At 36.2% G+C, this 15570-nt stretch overlaps 2 protein-coding genes across 3 annotated transcripts; one reads left to right on the top strand and one right to left on the bottom strand.

Moving 5' to 3' along the window:
- Window positions 1-3570: 3570 nt before the first annotated feature.
- LOC107805729 (putative hexosyltransferase MUCI70) lies at window positions 3571-7993 on the top strand. 2 transcript variants are annotated; one of them, XM_016629797.2, is made up of 8 exons: window positions 3571-3828; window positions 3919-4034; window positions 5001-5180; window positions 5551-5619; window positions 5712-5911; window positions 6410-6825; window positions 7178-7362; window positions 7509-7993. In XM_016629797.2, the coding sequence occupies exons 2-8, from the start codon at window positions 3974-3976 to the stop codon at window positions 7877-7879; spliced, it is 1482 nt and encodes a 493-aa protein (XP_016485283.1). In that variant the 5' UTR covers window positions 3571-3828; window positions 3919-3973; the 3' UTR covers window positions 7880-7993. The 2 variants fall into 2 exon arrangements, with proteins under 2 accessions (XP_016485283.1, XP_016485285.1); XM_016629799.2 differs by having other exon boundaries at window positions 3688-3828; window positions 3924-4034.
- A 1837-nt stretch (window positions 7994-9830) lies between these two features.
- Window positions 9831-15294, bottom strand: LOC107805728 (V-type proton ATPase subunit B2). Its single transcript, XM_016629796.2, has 15 exons — window positions 15133-15294; window positions 14700-14764; window positions 14144-14199; window positions 13926-14024; window positions 13738-13797; window positions 13053-13164; window positions 12751-12959; window positions 12284-12412; window positions 12035-12172; window positions 11714-11864; window positions 11528-11610; window positions 10924-10971; window positions 10766-10819; window positions 10556-10639; window positions 9831-10473 (listed from the first exon to the last, which is right to left on the bottom strand). Exons 2-15 carry the CDS (start codon window positions 14755-14757, stop codon window positions 10288-10290), a joined length of 1467 nt encoding a protein of 488 aa, XP_016485282.1. The 5' UTR covers window positions 14758-14764; window positions 15133-15294; the 3' UTR covers window positions 9831-10287.
- Window positions 15295-15570: the final 276 nt, after the last annotated feature.

Genomic DNA, 15570 nt, shown 5'->3' with positions numbered 1-15570 from the left:
CTACATGTCAATGTATGCATGCCAATTGTAATATAATGCAGTGATGAAACCATATGCATACTCCCGATGAATCAATGCACTCAGTCCTCCCAATTACTCATATCCTTACAGTCACTCAGTCCTCACAGGCACCCAATCCTCCCAGTCACTCAGCACTCACACTCAATAGGTACATGCGCTCAATGGGGGGTGTACAGACTCCGGAGGGACTCCTTCATCCCAAGCACTATAATAAGCCAATCATGGCATAAATCAATAACATCTGATGTGGTGTGCAGCCCGCTCCCATCATAAATCAATAATACTTGCTATGGAGTGCAACTCGATCCCATCAATATCCTCACAATCAAGCCCTCGGCCTCGCTCAGTCATCAATCTCTCCAGTCTCTCGGGCTCACAATGTCATGAAAATCAGCCCAAAAATAATGATGTGATGTAACAATAAATGATAACAGAGACTGAGATATGATATGCATATGAATGCGTACGACTGAGTATATAATTGCAATATAAGCAAATAACTCAACAGCAGAAATGACCTCAGTGGGTCCCAACAGAATAAGCATGTAGCCTAGACATGGTTTCTAACATGGATCACAGCTCAATGACTCTAGTACGTAGAGATGTCAAGGTTACAGATAAGATCAGGTAACTACACAGTACCACAAAAATAACGGAGTCACAATTCATATGGTGCACGCCCACACACCCGTTACCTAGCATGTGCATCACCTCAACACCAAACACATAACACGTATATTCAGGGTTCATACCCTCAGCATCAAGTTTAGAAGTGTTACTTACCTCGAACAAACCAAATTCAATACCGAGTAAGCCAAACGATGCTCCAAAAATATTATCCCGCACTTATCGACCTCCGGACGGCTCGAAACCTAATCCATATGGTAAAAATCGCTTCAAAAATCGTCTCAATCCGAGCTCTATAGCTCCAAATATGCAAAAATGTCTGAAACCTTCGAAATAGAGTACTTTATACACTGTTCCAGGGGTACCCTTCGTGATCGCGATTACAAATTTTTGCAGGACAATTTTTACCCTATGCGATCGTGATCATTTCCCCGCGATCGCGTAGAACAAACTTCCATTTAACCTTTCCAACTCTACTCAGATAGCCTATAGTATATTAGCCATAACTTTTTGTACAAAATTTCAAATGACAAACAGTTTGATCTTCTGAAAACTAGACACAAAGAGATACAAATTTTTGCAGGACAATTTTTACCCTATGCGATCGTGATCATTTCCCCGCGATCGCGTAGAACAAACTTCCATTTAACCTTTCCAACTCTACTCAGATAGCCTATAGTATATTAGCCATAACTTTTTGTACAAAATTTCAAATGACAAACAGTTTGATCTTCTGAAAACTAGACACAAAGAGATACAACTTTCATTTCTGGATCATCCTCAAATTTCTTATAGATTGCAAGTTATAAGCTTCCAAAGTCGAGCCAGTGCAGCAGAGATTTTCTTCTATGCGATCGTGAGAAGGCTTCCGCGATCGCTATTCACAACTCCATTTTTCCTATTTTTCTCTTTTTGCTATCGCGACCAAATCCACGCTATCACAATGTACACCCCTGTAGTCAAAAATCAGCAACTAAAAATGGCCTAGAAATGGTCTGAAACCACCCTGAAACTCACCCGAGCTCCTCGGAACTCCGTCCGAACATACCAACAAGTCCCATAACATAACACAGACCTACTCGCAGCCTCAAATCATACATAACAACATCAAAATCACGAATCGTAGATCAAGATCAATCTCTTAAGTTCATAAACTTCAAACTTCGAACCAAGCGTCCGATTCAAGCCTAACCAATCCGGGATGAACCCAAATTTTGCATACAAGTTCCAAATGACATATCGAACACATTCCAACTCCCGGAACAATAATTTGAACCCGATACATCGAAGTCAACTCTCGGTCAAACTTATGAACATTCCAAACCTTCAAATTTTCAACTTTCGCCAATGAGTGCCGAAACCTTATAGAAATATCTAAATGCAAATTCGGGCATACGCACAAGTCCAAAATCACCATTCGGACCTAACGGAACCATCAAAACTCTGATCCGATGTCAAATACTCAAAAGTCAAACTTGGTCAACTCTTCCAACTTAAAGCTTCCTAGTTGAGAATCTTTCTTCCAAACTAATTTCGAATCACCCAAAAACTGAAACCAATGATACACACAAGTCATACTACATCATACGGAGCTACTCATGCCCTCAAACCACCGAGTAAAGTGCAAATGATCAAAACGACCGTTCGGGTCGTTACATGGTGTTATACAGACTCTATAATATTACTATCTTTTTTTTGGTTGTCAGCTCTTTATTCTTTATCTTTGTTATTTTTTTCTTTTCTTTTTTTTTTTTTTATATATATATATATATATATATATATATATATATATATATATATATATATATATATATATATATATATATATATCCCGCCTTGTCACGCCGCATGTGCTATTCTCGTGACACCTAAACTGTTGTTGATCTTAATCACCCTCCTGAACATGGCACTTGACGTTGTTGGTGCATTTTTCCATTAATGAAACTGATCGAGCACATCGAAAAATAGACACAGTTTTGTTTTTGAATTTTGTCAAGAAAATTGACGAAATCCGTCGGTAAATTTCGTCTGCGAAGACTTAATATTAAAAAAAAAATTGTGATGCAAATGAAACATTTTTTTTGCAACATATTATTGTGGTGTATTATGAGCATGTAAGTTAAAAATACACTAATGATGATTTGCCTTGTTAATTAGTATATTTTGTGACGATGAATTTTCATGTCATTGTTTAACGTTGTTGATAGACATTATATCTTGGTGCGCACATCAAAAGACCAAAAAAAAAAAAAAAATTGTCGAAAAGCATTTGCTTCATATGCTTATTGGCACTTCTTAGTGACTGTGTTAGAGAGAATATAAGCACGTGTTACTAATCTGCTTTATACTTTTTTCAAGGAAAAAAAAGAAATGTTATGGAAGAGCTTGAGATTGATATTACTAATTTGCCTTAGTGTGTGAATTATCTCAAAGAAATCATTAATGGAATTATTAATACCCATGCATCATTTCAATTTTATTTACATTGGAAGATGCAAGATTTGATCATTTGAAGTGAGGATACTAATAAAATTATAATAGCATGTTATATCACACATATTTTTGGAAAAATAAAAAGGGTACAAGTATGTTCCAATTTTTTTTTTATAGATGCGTCAATGTACTTCATTCTATCTTTAAAAAGTTAATATTTTGTCTTTTTGAATGTTAGCTTGATTGATTGTTATTTTTAAGTCGCAAAATAAATTTTTTAATATTTTAAAACTAAAATTTAGTCTTAATATTTAAAATACAAGGTCAAAACGCTTACTAATATTCCATTTTAACGACACAAATGTCAAAAGAGACTTGAAACATTGAAATTATTTATTATTTGTTGAATAAAGTGAAGCACATGAAATAAAAAAGAGTAAGTGAAGAAAATAAATTGTATGATTTCCATGAGAAAATAATTTCTGAACAGCGACCGACGTCGTTTTATGCTATCTTTCGGCAAGATCCGTCGGCGTCTTCCCTCATTTCCTTCTTCGATAGCTTCTGTGATTCAAGAAAATATTTTGATAAATAGGGATTCAATGATAGCCTTAACAACCTCTTTTTCGCCTAAAACCCAACACATTTTATATTCCAACATCTACAATACGATCATATATTGGCACAAAATCTGGTAAAAGGAGACACAAAAAGGCTACCTTTTTTCTCAGATTTTCAAATTGCAAGGTGAAATACTCAAAACCCATTTCAAGTTAGTCTTAATTTTCGAGTGTGGGGTTTTTAATATAATCCCCCCCTTTTGGATCTTGTGTTCAGAGCAGTAGAGTTCACCATTTTATAAGCTGAAAGATCCCCTCACTATGCATTGAGAATGGACAGTGTTTCTTTAAGAGCTATTCGAAGACCAGACCGTAACCATCTTCAATCTAGAGGTAAACCCAAATGTAGCTTACTAATAATTACATACTCTGTCCAATTTATATTTACTCTTTCCATTTTGAAATGTCCAAAAATTTTGAAACTATAATAATATTTATCTATATAACTTTAACAGTTTAGAAGAATTCAAAATCTTTTATGACTTCTTAACCATTGATGTGATATTTTTTTTGACGACGGTGCTGCTGAGCCAGCTTACACATACCAGGGCAGGTATTGGGTAACTCTGCCCACAAAGGCTTGGGTAGATGGGAAGAAATTATCTTGTAGTTTTTTTGTTGCATCACTTAGTATTTTTTTTTTTTAATCTGAGACCTCATGGTTCTCCCCTCACTTGATTGACCACTAGCAACCATTGATCGATGTGATATTTTCCGTAACAAATCTAACTTCATAGCAAGTATTTAGTATTTGCTTCTATTATCACCAATATAATAAACAAGTCAAATTTATACATTAAGCTCCGTGTTTTATAATTATGACGGGGTCTCCTGCACTGCAATAGTGGCTGTATATCTGTTGAAACTGAATTGGAAAATAGTGTAATTATGATAAAGAGTGTCTTGCATTTCAGCATTGCAGTAGTAGTGCCCTGTATCAGTGGCATTCAAAAAAAAAAAAAAAAAAATACGAATGTCATACCTAGGATTTGAACCGATGACCTAAAGCAATTTTTAAACCCCTTAGTCACTTTACTAGAATTTGCCTTCTATCTAGGGGATTCAACAGTAAAAATATGCACACACAAAAATAAAAAATTGCTCTATTTGCACAATGTAATTTTCAGCAAAGGGATTCAGTTGAACACCCTTTCGTCAGCTTAACTCCGTCCCTTCCCTGTATCTCTATTGAAACTGAACTGGAAATTTGTATAATTATGATATAGGGTGTCTTGCGTTGTAGTGGTAGTGCTTGCATTACTGTTGAAATTGAATAGGAAAAATTAACTGTGAATGCAGATGGTAAGGAAGGCTTCCTTGCAAGTGGGAAGTTATACCACGACTCCCCAATGAGGATTATATGGAAAAGGGGCTTCATTCGGTTGGTTCTTGTGGCCGGAATTATTTGGGGGATGCTCATTCTAACCGCATTGTTATTTCATGCTTGGTCTTGCCAGTCTTCTATTGCTTTCTTTTCAGGTAACTATTTTACATTTCTTGCTTTCTTTTCCTTTGCCATATTTATGGTAGCATTTGCTTTTGCTGTTGCTTTGAGTTACATTGAATTGGATGAGGGGATTGCGGGAATGAAAGATGTGATTTATCATTGCTGGTCCCAATTGGTAAACCTTGCATATTTAGTACCTTGATTCTTAAGGTGAACTAAACATTACCCGCTTTCACAATATCTCTAACTTTATGGTTAATGGAAACATGACGTTTTTTGATGGTGGAAGTAGTATGTATGATCTTGTTACCGTCAATTTTTGTTTCAGAAATTAATTAGCAGCCTATACTTTTTACCTTTCAAAATTGGATTCTGCATTTATCTTTCTTTCTTGACATGCAGCCCTTTGTAACAAAAGCAGTAAAATATATGAAGTAATTCAGAGTATGGGACTTGTGACACCTCCACATCGTGAGTCTCTCGAATTTATCATTTCAGACTTTTGTATCTAAATGTATCAGAGAAATGTTAAGGTTGCTGTTTTATCTCTTGTGAATGTATAGGTTGTCCTATTCCTGTAGCAGATGATCCAAATAAGATTGTTATTCCAAAAAGGAGATCTCCGGAAAAGTATGTGCAATCACTTTCTTACTTTATGGAGGATGTGACAGCAACCAACGGATCTCAGTCGCCCCCTTTGTTTGGAGGAAATATAACATGGAAACAGAGAGATGAGAGCTTTAAAATAAAACCAAACATGAAGGTAAACATACCGCCTTATCTAACGTAATTGGAGGCTTCCACTGTTTCTATACCTGTTTGTTGCATTTACCTGGCCCACTTTCCTCTCCTTTTTAAAAACAAAGCTCTGTTAAAGACCAAATGTTGCTCATAGAAGGAGCAGTGAACAATGACTTGAAAACGAAATCTACCTTTAGCTTTTGGTATATGTACCGTATTTTGAGTACAAATCAGTTTTGGTGCCTTCCTCATTCTTAATTATGTACTCCATTTTTGACATGTCTTCGCGTATTATAACCGATAAAGTATTTTGATTTAAGTGTCCACCATTCCCCAAATTAGCAAAATGGCTCGAAAAAGACTACCAAGTGAATGTGACTACTACTCTACTAATGAAAAATATGTTACATACTCGGGACGCCCTACTCCTGATGATTTGGTTTCCTTGTTATTATTCTCGAGAACAATTTGAGTTTGCTACTTCATATGCTTCCAGCTTTGATTTATATTTCATCTGTAGGTGCACTGTGGCTTTATACGAAATGGTGGTGCAGAAATGGCTCAGAAAGACATCAAATATGTCAAGAAGTGTCGGTTCGTTGTTGCCTCTGGTATTTTTGATGGGTATGATGCACCTCACCAGCCATCAAATATAAGTGCACGTTCTCAGAAGCTCTTTTGCTTTCTTATGGTTGTCGATGAAGTATCCCTCGAGTTCATCAAGAAAAATGTTACTGTTAGAGAGGACAACGAAGGGGGAGAATGGGTTGGTATCTGGCGTTTGATTCTATTGAAGAATCCTCCGTATGATGAGCCTAGAAGGAATGGAAAAGTTCCAAAAATATTAACCCACAGATTATTTCCTCAAGCACAGTACAGCATCTGGATTGATGGTAAAATGGAGCTGATAGTTGACCCATTGCTATTACTTGAAAGGTATGATATAGTTATGTTATCAGTATTTGTATTTTATTTCTTGCTTCACTCCTCACCAGCATGAATGTACCCCCCCCCCCCCTTTGTTTTCTTTTGTGAATTGATTCTTAATGCTGTCAGATTACTGGATTTACTTGAACAGCATGTGGTTAAGTAATGATGGGTAGATTCCCTTCTCGAAAATATAATGGTTAGATTCAGGGCTTGCAGTTATTTCTTGTACATGAATTTCTGTTTTGTTAATTTCTTTAGTTAAAAGTTTTAACCAAACAAAGAAAAGTCTCCTGTGTTTAGAAAGTACTGCATCTTGATTGAGCATGAGTGGTCTAACTTAGACGGTGGCTATTTGAAGATACTTGTGGCGTGAGAAGAATACGTTTGCAATTGCTCAGCACAAGCATCACCGCAATGTGTACGAAGAGGCTGATGCAAACAAAAGGAGAAAGCGATATGCTCGTCCTCTGATTGATCTTCATATGAAGATATATCGCTACGAGGGAATGGAACCATGGAATCCAAAGAAAAGCACTCCTAGTGGTAAGTTAAAGGCCTTTGTTGTATGTTCTAATTGGTAACAAGGCTAGTATTTCTAATCACTAAGAGGAGTGTCAACTTCTCCAGGACATTAATTCTTTCTCGTCATCCACTTCTCAATTATAGTGAAAACTTTTTGGTATACGCAGATGTTCCAGAAGGAGCCGTCATCATACGAGAACATACTGCACTGAGTAATTTGTTTAGTTGCTTGTGGTTCAATGAAGTTCACCTCTTCACACCGAGAGATCAGCTGAGCTTTGGGTATGTTGTCTATAGGTTAGGAGGCCTATTCAAATTTTTTATGTTTCCTAATTGTGAGTATAACTCCATCTTTATTTTGCACAATCATACCCGTGAACATTCATCCAAAGTAGAGTGGGTAAAATCTTTGGATGAATTTAAGAAGAAAACTGGTTTGAAAGAGAGTAGGGGAGGATTAGGGTTGTGGATTCCTTATCCAGGGAATTTGGATTCGGTTGTATTACCATCTGTAAAGAGAACTTCAAAAGCTGGATGAGAATGGAGTTATATTTCTATTTCACATTTTGGGTTTTGCCTACCCACCCAATTATGAAGAACAGTGTAATGCATTGTATTATCCTTCATCAGTTTTGAGGCTTTCTTTGGAGTTCCTCGAGTGATTTTTTTTTTCTTTCCTGACAAGTCAAATTGCTAGTGTTATTTTTCAATAAACAGTTCTTGATTCGGTAAATAGGTGCAAATCAAGACTATTCACACCAAAAGACAACCCACCCGCTTAAGGAAAAAGAAAAAAAGAAGAAGAAAGAGTTGGCCTCATTTGTTTGCCATTTAATGGAGGTCTGAATCTTAATCATTCAGATCTTAGACATTAAGTGCGTTTGTTTTTAAAGTCTGAATCTTAATCATTAACTATGTTTGTTTTTTACTTCACAATCACTTAATGGGTCTGAATAGTCTGTATGATTAAGATCCATAACAGAGACTTAATCTCATTAAGATGCTATCATCCATATTCATTATTAATTGTCGCTATCGCTTACCATTATCAACTACCACCATGCCACCACCACCATCACCATACTCAACCACCATCCCACCATCATCCTCAGTCATAGCTGCCACCATAATCGACTACCACCACCCGCCATCCGCACCACTCCCACCACCATCATTCTCAATCACAAACACTCATCCACCTCAACTACCACAACTAACCACCCCATCACCATCAACAATCATAACCGGCACTACTCATCATTATAAACTACCACCACCCACCACTACTAATCACCACTAGCTACTACCCTGAACCACCACCATCAACCAAACCTACCACCAACCACCGCGTCGGCATTCACAAGCACCACTGTTAGCCATCACCACCGGCAACTACTATATTCTGAAAAAAATTATATATTTATTGATAGAATATTATATTAATTAGTATTTCATTTGAATTTTATGTTTATTAATTTTCAAATAAAGATAAAATTTATACATTCAGATATTAAAAATCAAACAATCTTAATCATTTAGTATTCAGATCTTAATACACATCTTAATACTCAGATGTGTATTCAGATTTAGATGTCTTAATCTTAATACATATCTTGATATTCAGATGTGTATTTAGATTCAGATGTCTTAATATTAAAAATAAATAAATGATGTCCTAGTGACTTATATTTATTACTATATACTTTTAACATTGGTTCCTTTTATCTTTATGATTTTGGCACGGGAGTGCTTCCAGATAAATTAGGAAATTTTAGACTATAGCTGTTTTTATCAAAGGCGAAGACCTAGCTATTCAGATAGTTATGCATGGGAGGAATTTTCGGGCTTACCGAGTAATACAATACACAAACAACAATCATATTTGTTCCTTACGGAGGGAAAAATACTAGATGATCTTTTTCCATCTGTTCAAATTTTGGTGGACAAAGTTACCCGATACCTGTGTTGATCAGAGGTAGCATGTATCCCGAAAAATTAGTTACACTGTGGTTATAAAAAATAAAAAAAAACTAATCAATCAAAAATGGGTTTCTTAGATGAACTAATTAGGCGGAAGAAATATTGGATCTGAACAACTCGAATCTAAATACCGTGTCAAAGACAGTTCCACCAAATGTCGTTTTCCTAGCACGTGTTTCCTGCAAAATAGTGAAGGAAAAAAAAAATCTCGCGTTGATTGATTGTAACATCTTTACCCTTTCTTTCCCTAGAACAAGGTTAGCAGCAACAATTGAATGAAAAATTAAGCAGACGTCAGGACAGTTATAAATGTTTGCTTCCCACTATTTCTACTCCACTTGAATAAAAAGTTCAACCTGTCTATTTCTTATTTCTTCCATATAACCCTTCTATGTAAAATGAATAATCTCCAAATAAGTGTTCGGTGTAATGATTTCAAGTGAGCTTTGCTTTAATAGTCTCTGAAGTCTGAATTTGTTTCCAATTACCCATACTTATGAGCGGATTCATTTAGAAAACTCCAAAAGAATTCATTTAAAACTCCAAAAGCTAAGCTGCCACTTGCAAGTATTAAACAAGAACCTCACAAAAGGCAACATTATTCAAAAAGGATACAAAAGAATTAGCTCACGGTCGACATACAAAACAAATAAATGAGCACAATACATAACATGGGTTTTGTAATTCCTGGAAAACCCTACTGTTGTAGAATTTAAAAAGGAAACCAAACCCTGCCATATGTGCAGATAACACAACACAATAAATTACACCATGACTTAACTGGTTCTTAAAAGAATATAAATGTCTTGCAAATGCCGGAGAGCCTTGGTTCTGGGAACTCACTAGAGAAAGCTTTTATTGTTGAGCTGGAAGGAGATTCATAATTTGAGGAAAAGCTCATGATATGTATCATCAAGCTCATACCAAGGCAATCACACAGGATACAAAAGTACAAAGTTGGCTCCCTCAATTAGACGCATCGCGGCTGTAGTACTGATCCAGGGTCTTCGCGGGAATACGGTGAAGAAGCTCACGAGGGAAGATCCGAAGGAGTGTCCAAGCTAAATCAAGCGACTGGAAAATGTTACGGGTGTCGTAGGCTCCTTGGGCAACAAACTTCCTCTCGAATTTGTCAAGAAACTCTAAGTAAAGCTGATATATTCAAGAAAGATTCAATTAGTGAACTCATTAGAGCCAAAAATAAAGCTCAACTAATTTTTCTCAAGTTACAAACCAGGTCCTCAGAAGATAATGCTTCTTCTCCAACCACAGCTTTCATTGCCTGGACATCCTTGCCAATAGCATAATTTGCATACAGCTGAAATTTTTATAAGTATTACCATCAAGCATCATTTATTGCAGCTTCAGTAGTAATTGTCAAGTCTTACTGAATGTATGTTAATGAACAGTGATGACACACATCTTTACTGAAAGTTGATCTTACCTGGTTGGATACATCAGAATGATCCCTCCTAGTCATACCCTCACCAATGGCACTCTACAAAGTTATAAGGGTGAATTAACAAGTCACATGTTTGGTGTTCTATCAGTTTACAAAAAAGATCTAAATAGATTCATATCTAAACAGATCCATAACCTCACCTTCATCAACCGAGACAGGGATGGAAGCACATTGATTGGTGGGTATATCTGTTAAAATTCAGAAAGGAAAAACAACCATTTGATATGTTTTTATTCAAGCCCAACACTATTCAAAATGTAAAGATATTCAATCCATCCACACTCATAAGCTTTAATCATAGCTAATTTCAATAAAGAGAACCTTCCGCTGTTGTGACTTGCTGGTTAGTCAATTTAAGAAATAACTTGATAAACAAGCAATGGGCCATTTATCCAAAAGCAAAACATTTAGACTAAATTAATTGTAATTTCTTAAAAATAGTACTGCTAAATAGTAAAATAGGGGCCGAGGTTCTCGATCACTTTCTCTGCAGAAATACTAAGTAGCTATTCAGTTCAGTAAAAAATCTCAGGTTATGCAGAACCTAATCGAGATGATCTAGAATAAACTAGAAATAGCAAATCAAGAGATTAAGAGATAAAAAGATTGATAAAGCAAAGGGCATATACTTCCTATATCGGTTTGATCAATCGCTCATTTTCTAAATCTTCACCTCTAGCATTCAGAAATAATGCCCTTTTACTAGTGTGCATAAGTTGTCAGTCCGACAGATTTATTGCGTACCTGCCGGTTATGAAGCTGTCGGTCAATATATATTTGTCCTTCGGTGATATAACCTGTAAGATCCGGGGTTGGATGTGTAATATCTGTACAAAATAATAAGAGAAATTAGAGATTCATCAATATATATTAGGAAAAGAAGAAGGCAGAAGTAGAAATAATAGCAAAATGATGCTGGCTACGGTTTACCATCATTTGGCATGGTCAGAATTGGAATTTGTGTGATGGAGCCCGTTCGTCCCTCGATACGTCCAGCTCGTTCATAGATTGTTGCCAGATCGGTATACATATAACCAGGATATCCACGCCTTCCAGGCACTTCTTCTCGGGCAGCAGATACCTGCAGGAGGATTTATAGTTTTATGTGCCAGAAGTCAAAAAGGAGAGGTCCCAAAAGATGGCAACCCAACAACTATTACGCCTCAATTTAAAAGCAGGTTGGGTTCGGCTAAATACAGAATCATAATTGGCCCAATTGAAAAATTGCAAGATATGCTTCATGAACAATACCTCACGAAGAGCATCAGCATATGAACTCATATCAGTTAAAATTACAAGAACATGCTTTCCACACTCATATGCTAGGTATTCTGCAGTTGTCAGAGCAATCCTGGGAGTAATAATACGCTCTATAGTAGGATCATTAGCCTGCAAAAACATAACTGAGGATATCAAACTTGACATTCACTATGAATAACTGCATTTGTTTTCACCAAAAAAATGATCACTATGGATTCATGGAAAACTTCCAAGCATTACCAAGTTTAAGAAGAGTGTCACTCTCTCCATAGATCCATTTTCCTCAAAATCACGTTTAAAAAATTGTGCTGTTTCCATGTTGACTCCCATAGCAGCAAAGACTATGGCAAAATTGTCCCCTTCACCACCCTGGGTATCAAGCGGAAAAGAGAGGATTATGTCAATTTGCATACAATTAGTCAACATGCATAAATGAACATGGACACAAGCGCCTGTCCAGTTACTCACTGGTAGATTAGAGAAGCAACACATAAGGAACTAAACTCGTAAAACTTAATGTAAGTCAATCAAGCCATGATAGTTGTAAGATTTCTAAACAGAAACGTTTAGCTTGGTGGCACCCCAATGCTTCAAAGGCCATTCAACTCTCAAGCAATATATCAGACTTCCACTATCACTGTATTTAGACAGCTCCATCAAAATAATTGGCTAATCTATGCGTAAGTGTAAAAAAGTAAACTACTAACCTCAAGAAGGTTGTCAGCTTTCTCCAACCTCTTCACCAGTCCAGCCTGACGACAGATCTGGGCTGCAATCTCATTATGAGGAAGACCGGCGGCAGAGAAAAGAGGAATCTTCTGCCCTCTAGCAATTGAATTCATGACATCTACTGTGGAAATTCCTGTCTGTATCATCTCTTCAGGATATGTTCTCTCACTAGGGTTGATAGAACTTCCTAAGGTTGACATGTTACACATATGATGATATACTAGAAAGAAATCACAAGAAAAAAACCAAAATAATGGACTTCCCAGAACTCAATACTTGCCTGAGATATCCCTGTAAGCCTCAGGTAAAATAGGAGGACCGTTGTCAATTGGCTTGCCAGAACCATTAAAGATGCGTCCAAGCATATCCAATGAAACTGGTGTCTTTAAAACCTGAAAGCATATTATACACTATTAGCAAACAGTATTACGAAATGATAGAACAACAACAACAACAACAACAACAACAACAACGACCCAGTGGAATCCCACTAGTGGGGTCTGGGGAGGGTAATGTGTACGCAGACGTTACCCCTACTCCGGAGGAGTAGAGAAGCTGTTTCCGATAAACCCTCAGCTCATGATGGTAAAGGACCGAAACGATAGAAATGATAGAAGCACACAAAAACATGTCCTGTACTATAAAAAAATTTAAACGATCCGATAGTTTCCATCTTAGGATACAGAACGTTTCACTATTTTCTCCAATTTGCAAACACAAGATTACTCTACCAAATGTTTTCATGTTTACTACTGACTGCTTTCTGTAATTTAACGGTATGTAAAAGAAATGGGAAAGCAAGTGAGGAAATTAAAGGCTAAAGTAAGTGTGAGAAGGTGATATTTTTAGACCACAGCTAGTTAATGAACCATCAGATACTCAAGGAATCTAGGGACTTCTACTCATGATTTACATCTTTGGGTTCAATGGATGAAGTCTAGAAACAAATATTAGCTGCTGTGTACCTCCCCAGTAAACTGCACAGTTGTGTATTTGTTGTCAATTCCAGATGTTCCTTCAAAAACCTGGGAAGAAAGGAGAAAATGACCATGCTTAAGCAAATGGAACTTAACCTAGAAGAAGTGTTAATACAAAGAAACACTTTTTTATAAATTGCAAACAATTAAATTAGCCAAAACTGATCCCAAAGAACCTGAACAACAGCTTTTTCACCATCAACTTCCAGAACTTGTCCACGTCGAGTAGTTCCATCTCCCAACCGAATGTTAACAATCTCCTGGTACTTGGGTCCCTGATAAGATCATATATGAGCACATCATTCCAGTTTAATTAACACAAACAAGTACAATAGAAAAAATCACACTAAGGGAAAAAACAGAAAGGCGCATTAGCAAAGCACGCAGCCATTACCTTAACTTTGTCAAGGATAACCAGCGGTCCAGCAACACCGGAGACAGTTCTGTATTCTGCAATGGTACGTAGTGTTAGAAATCTGCATCATGCTTTTAACTGATGGGTTTGATAAATTTAAGAGTTTATATTGAGTTAAAAAAAAAAAATCGACGCCAAACTAGTTAGGGTTGGCTATATGAAGCCCCAACAAAAAAAAAAGATACTGTATAACATAAAAAAGGAGTAGCAAAATCTTGTACTTTTACTTGATTATCCACCGGATAAATCAATTGCATATTAATTGTCCCTTTGATGACATTCAATAAAATTTGAGAGATAAAGAGAAGATGAGAAAAACAAATTCATATGCATTTATAGAATTTATTGACCTCAGACTAAGAGATTTTCACCTTGTATCATAGATGAAGGAGGTTACTTTTAACATCAATTTTTAAGTGTTATCTTAAGTTTTTTAGGCATAATGCACACACAACATCAGATTCATCACAATGCTAAATAGACTTGTACTCTAGCAAACAGATGGTTGAACAAAAAGAACATCAAATAAAATTACCCATTCCAACCTCCAGGTTTCCCTCCTCCATCTCAATATTGTTAGGTGCAACTCCCATATTTAACCTGAATGTCACAAAAAAAAATAACAAAGTTACAATTTGTGCCCGCTAATATTCCAACTTTGATCATCAGATCATACACATCCCCTGAATAAACAACACAGCATCAAAATGCCAAGGAAACAAGGCAGTTCAAAAGCATAAACAGTCCACAAACACATCCATTATTTTCTTTCATTCAAAATCAACTATTAACACAGAAGTCAAACAAGTAAAACGGAACAATACTAGACCATACAAATAAACTTCAGAAGCAGCGGATTACAACCAGATGTGAGTATGAATCAAATCGGATTGCAGTGAATTGTGTTTACCAAATTGAAAAACAATGAACTGAAGATTCGAGAATGGATCTGCGAATGGGAGCGTTACCTGTTCTTCTCAATCACAGAGTTAGACTTAGAGCCAGACAGAGAGAGCAAGGTGGACCGTGGAGAAACGATACTGAGATCTAATGGCAGAGATAAATAATTGGAGACTTTGTTTTTATATTGTAAGGAAAAGATAAAATTAATATGAGAACGTGAGATGGGTGAATAATGATAGGGAATTCAACTTGTGAGTAAATACTTTTATTTATTTATTTATCTTTTTGGCTGTTCACAAAAGTGACGAATGTTACATGCTTATATATATTTTTATATTTGAAAATAATTCAACTTTAAACTTTTCATTTTTCTCATTTTACTCTTAATGATAAGCTTTTATAACCACATAAATATCATGGCACCACAAAGTTTTTACCCCTTAAGCTTTTAAGGTCACAAGTTTCAAAAGTATTTTTTTTTCTTAAACTCTGTGTCGAGTCAA

Source organism: Nicotiana tabacum, chromosome 19 (assembly GCF_000715075.1).
Source record: "Nicotiana tabacum cultivar K326 chromosome 19, ASM71507v2, whole genome shotgun sequence".
Lineage (NCBI taxonomy): Eukaryota > Viridiplantae > Streptophyta > Magnoliopsida > Solanales > Solanaceae > Nicotiana > Nicotiana tabacum.
This window is presented reverse-complemented; position numbering and strand designations above follow the sequence as displayed.

Coding starts and splice junctions, on each gene's coding strand:
- LOC107805729 (XM_016629797.2), top strand. CDS start 3,974: ATGGACAGTGTTTCTTTAAGAGCTATTCGAAGACCAGACCGTAACCAT. Junction 4,035..5,000: donor TAACCATCTTCAATCTAGAG/GTAAACCCAAAT, acceptor CTGTGAATGCAG/ATGGTAAGGAAGGCTTCCTT. Junction 6,826..7,177: donor CCATTGCTATTACTTGAAAG/GTATGATATAGT, acceptor GGCTATTTGAAG/ATACTTGTGGCGTGAGAAGA.
- LOC107805728 (XM_016629796.2), bottom strand. CDS start 14,757: ATGGGAGTTGCACCTAACAATATTGAGATGGAGGAGGGAAACCTGGAG. Junction 13,798..13,925: donor GTGAAAAAGCTGTTGTTCAG/GTTCTTTGGGAT, acceptor CTTTCTTCCCAG/GTTTTTGAAGGAACATCTGG. Junction 10,972..11,527: donor GACAGCTTCATAACCGGCAG/GTACGCAATAAA, acceptor GAATTTTAACAG/ATATACCCACCAATCAATGT.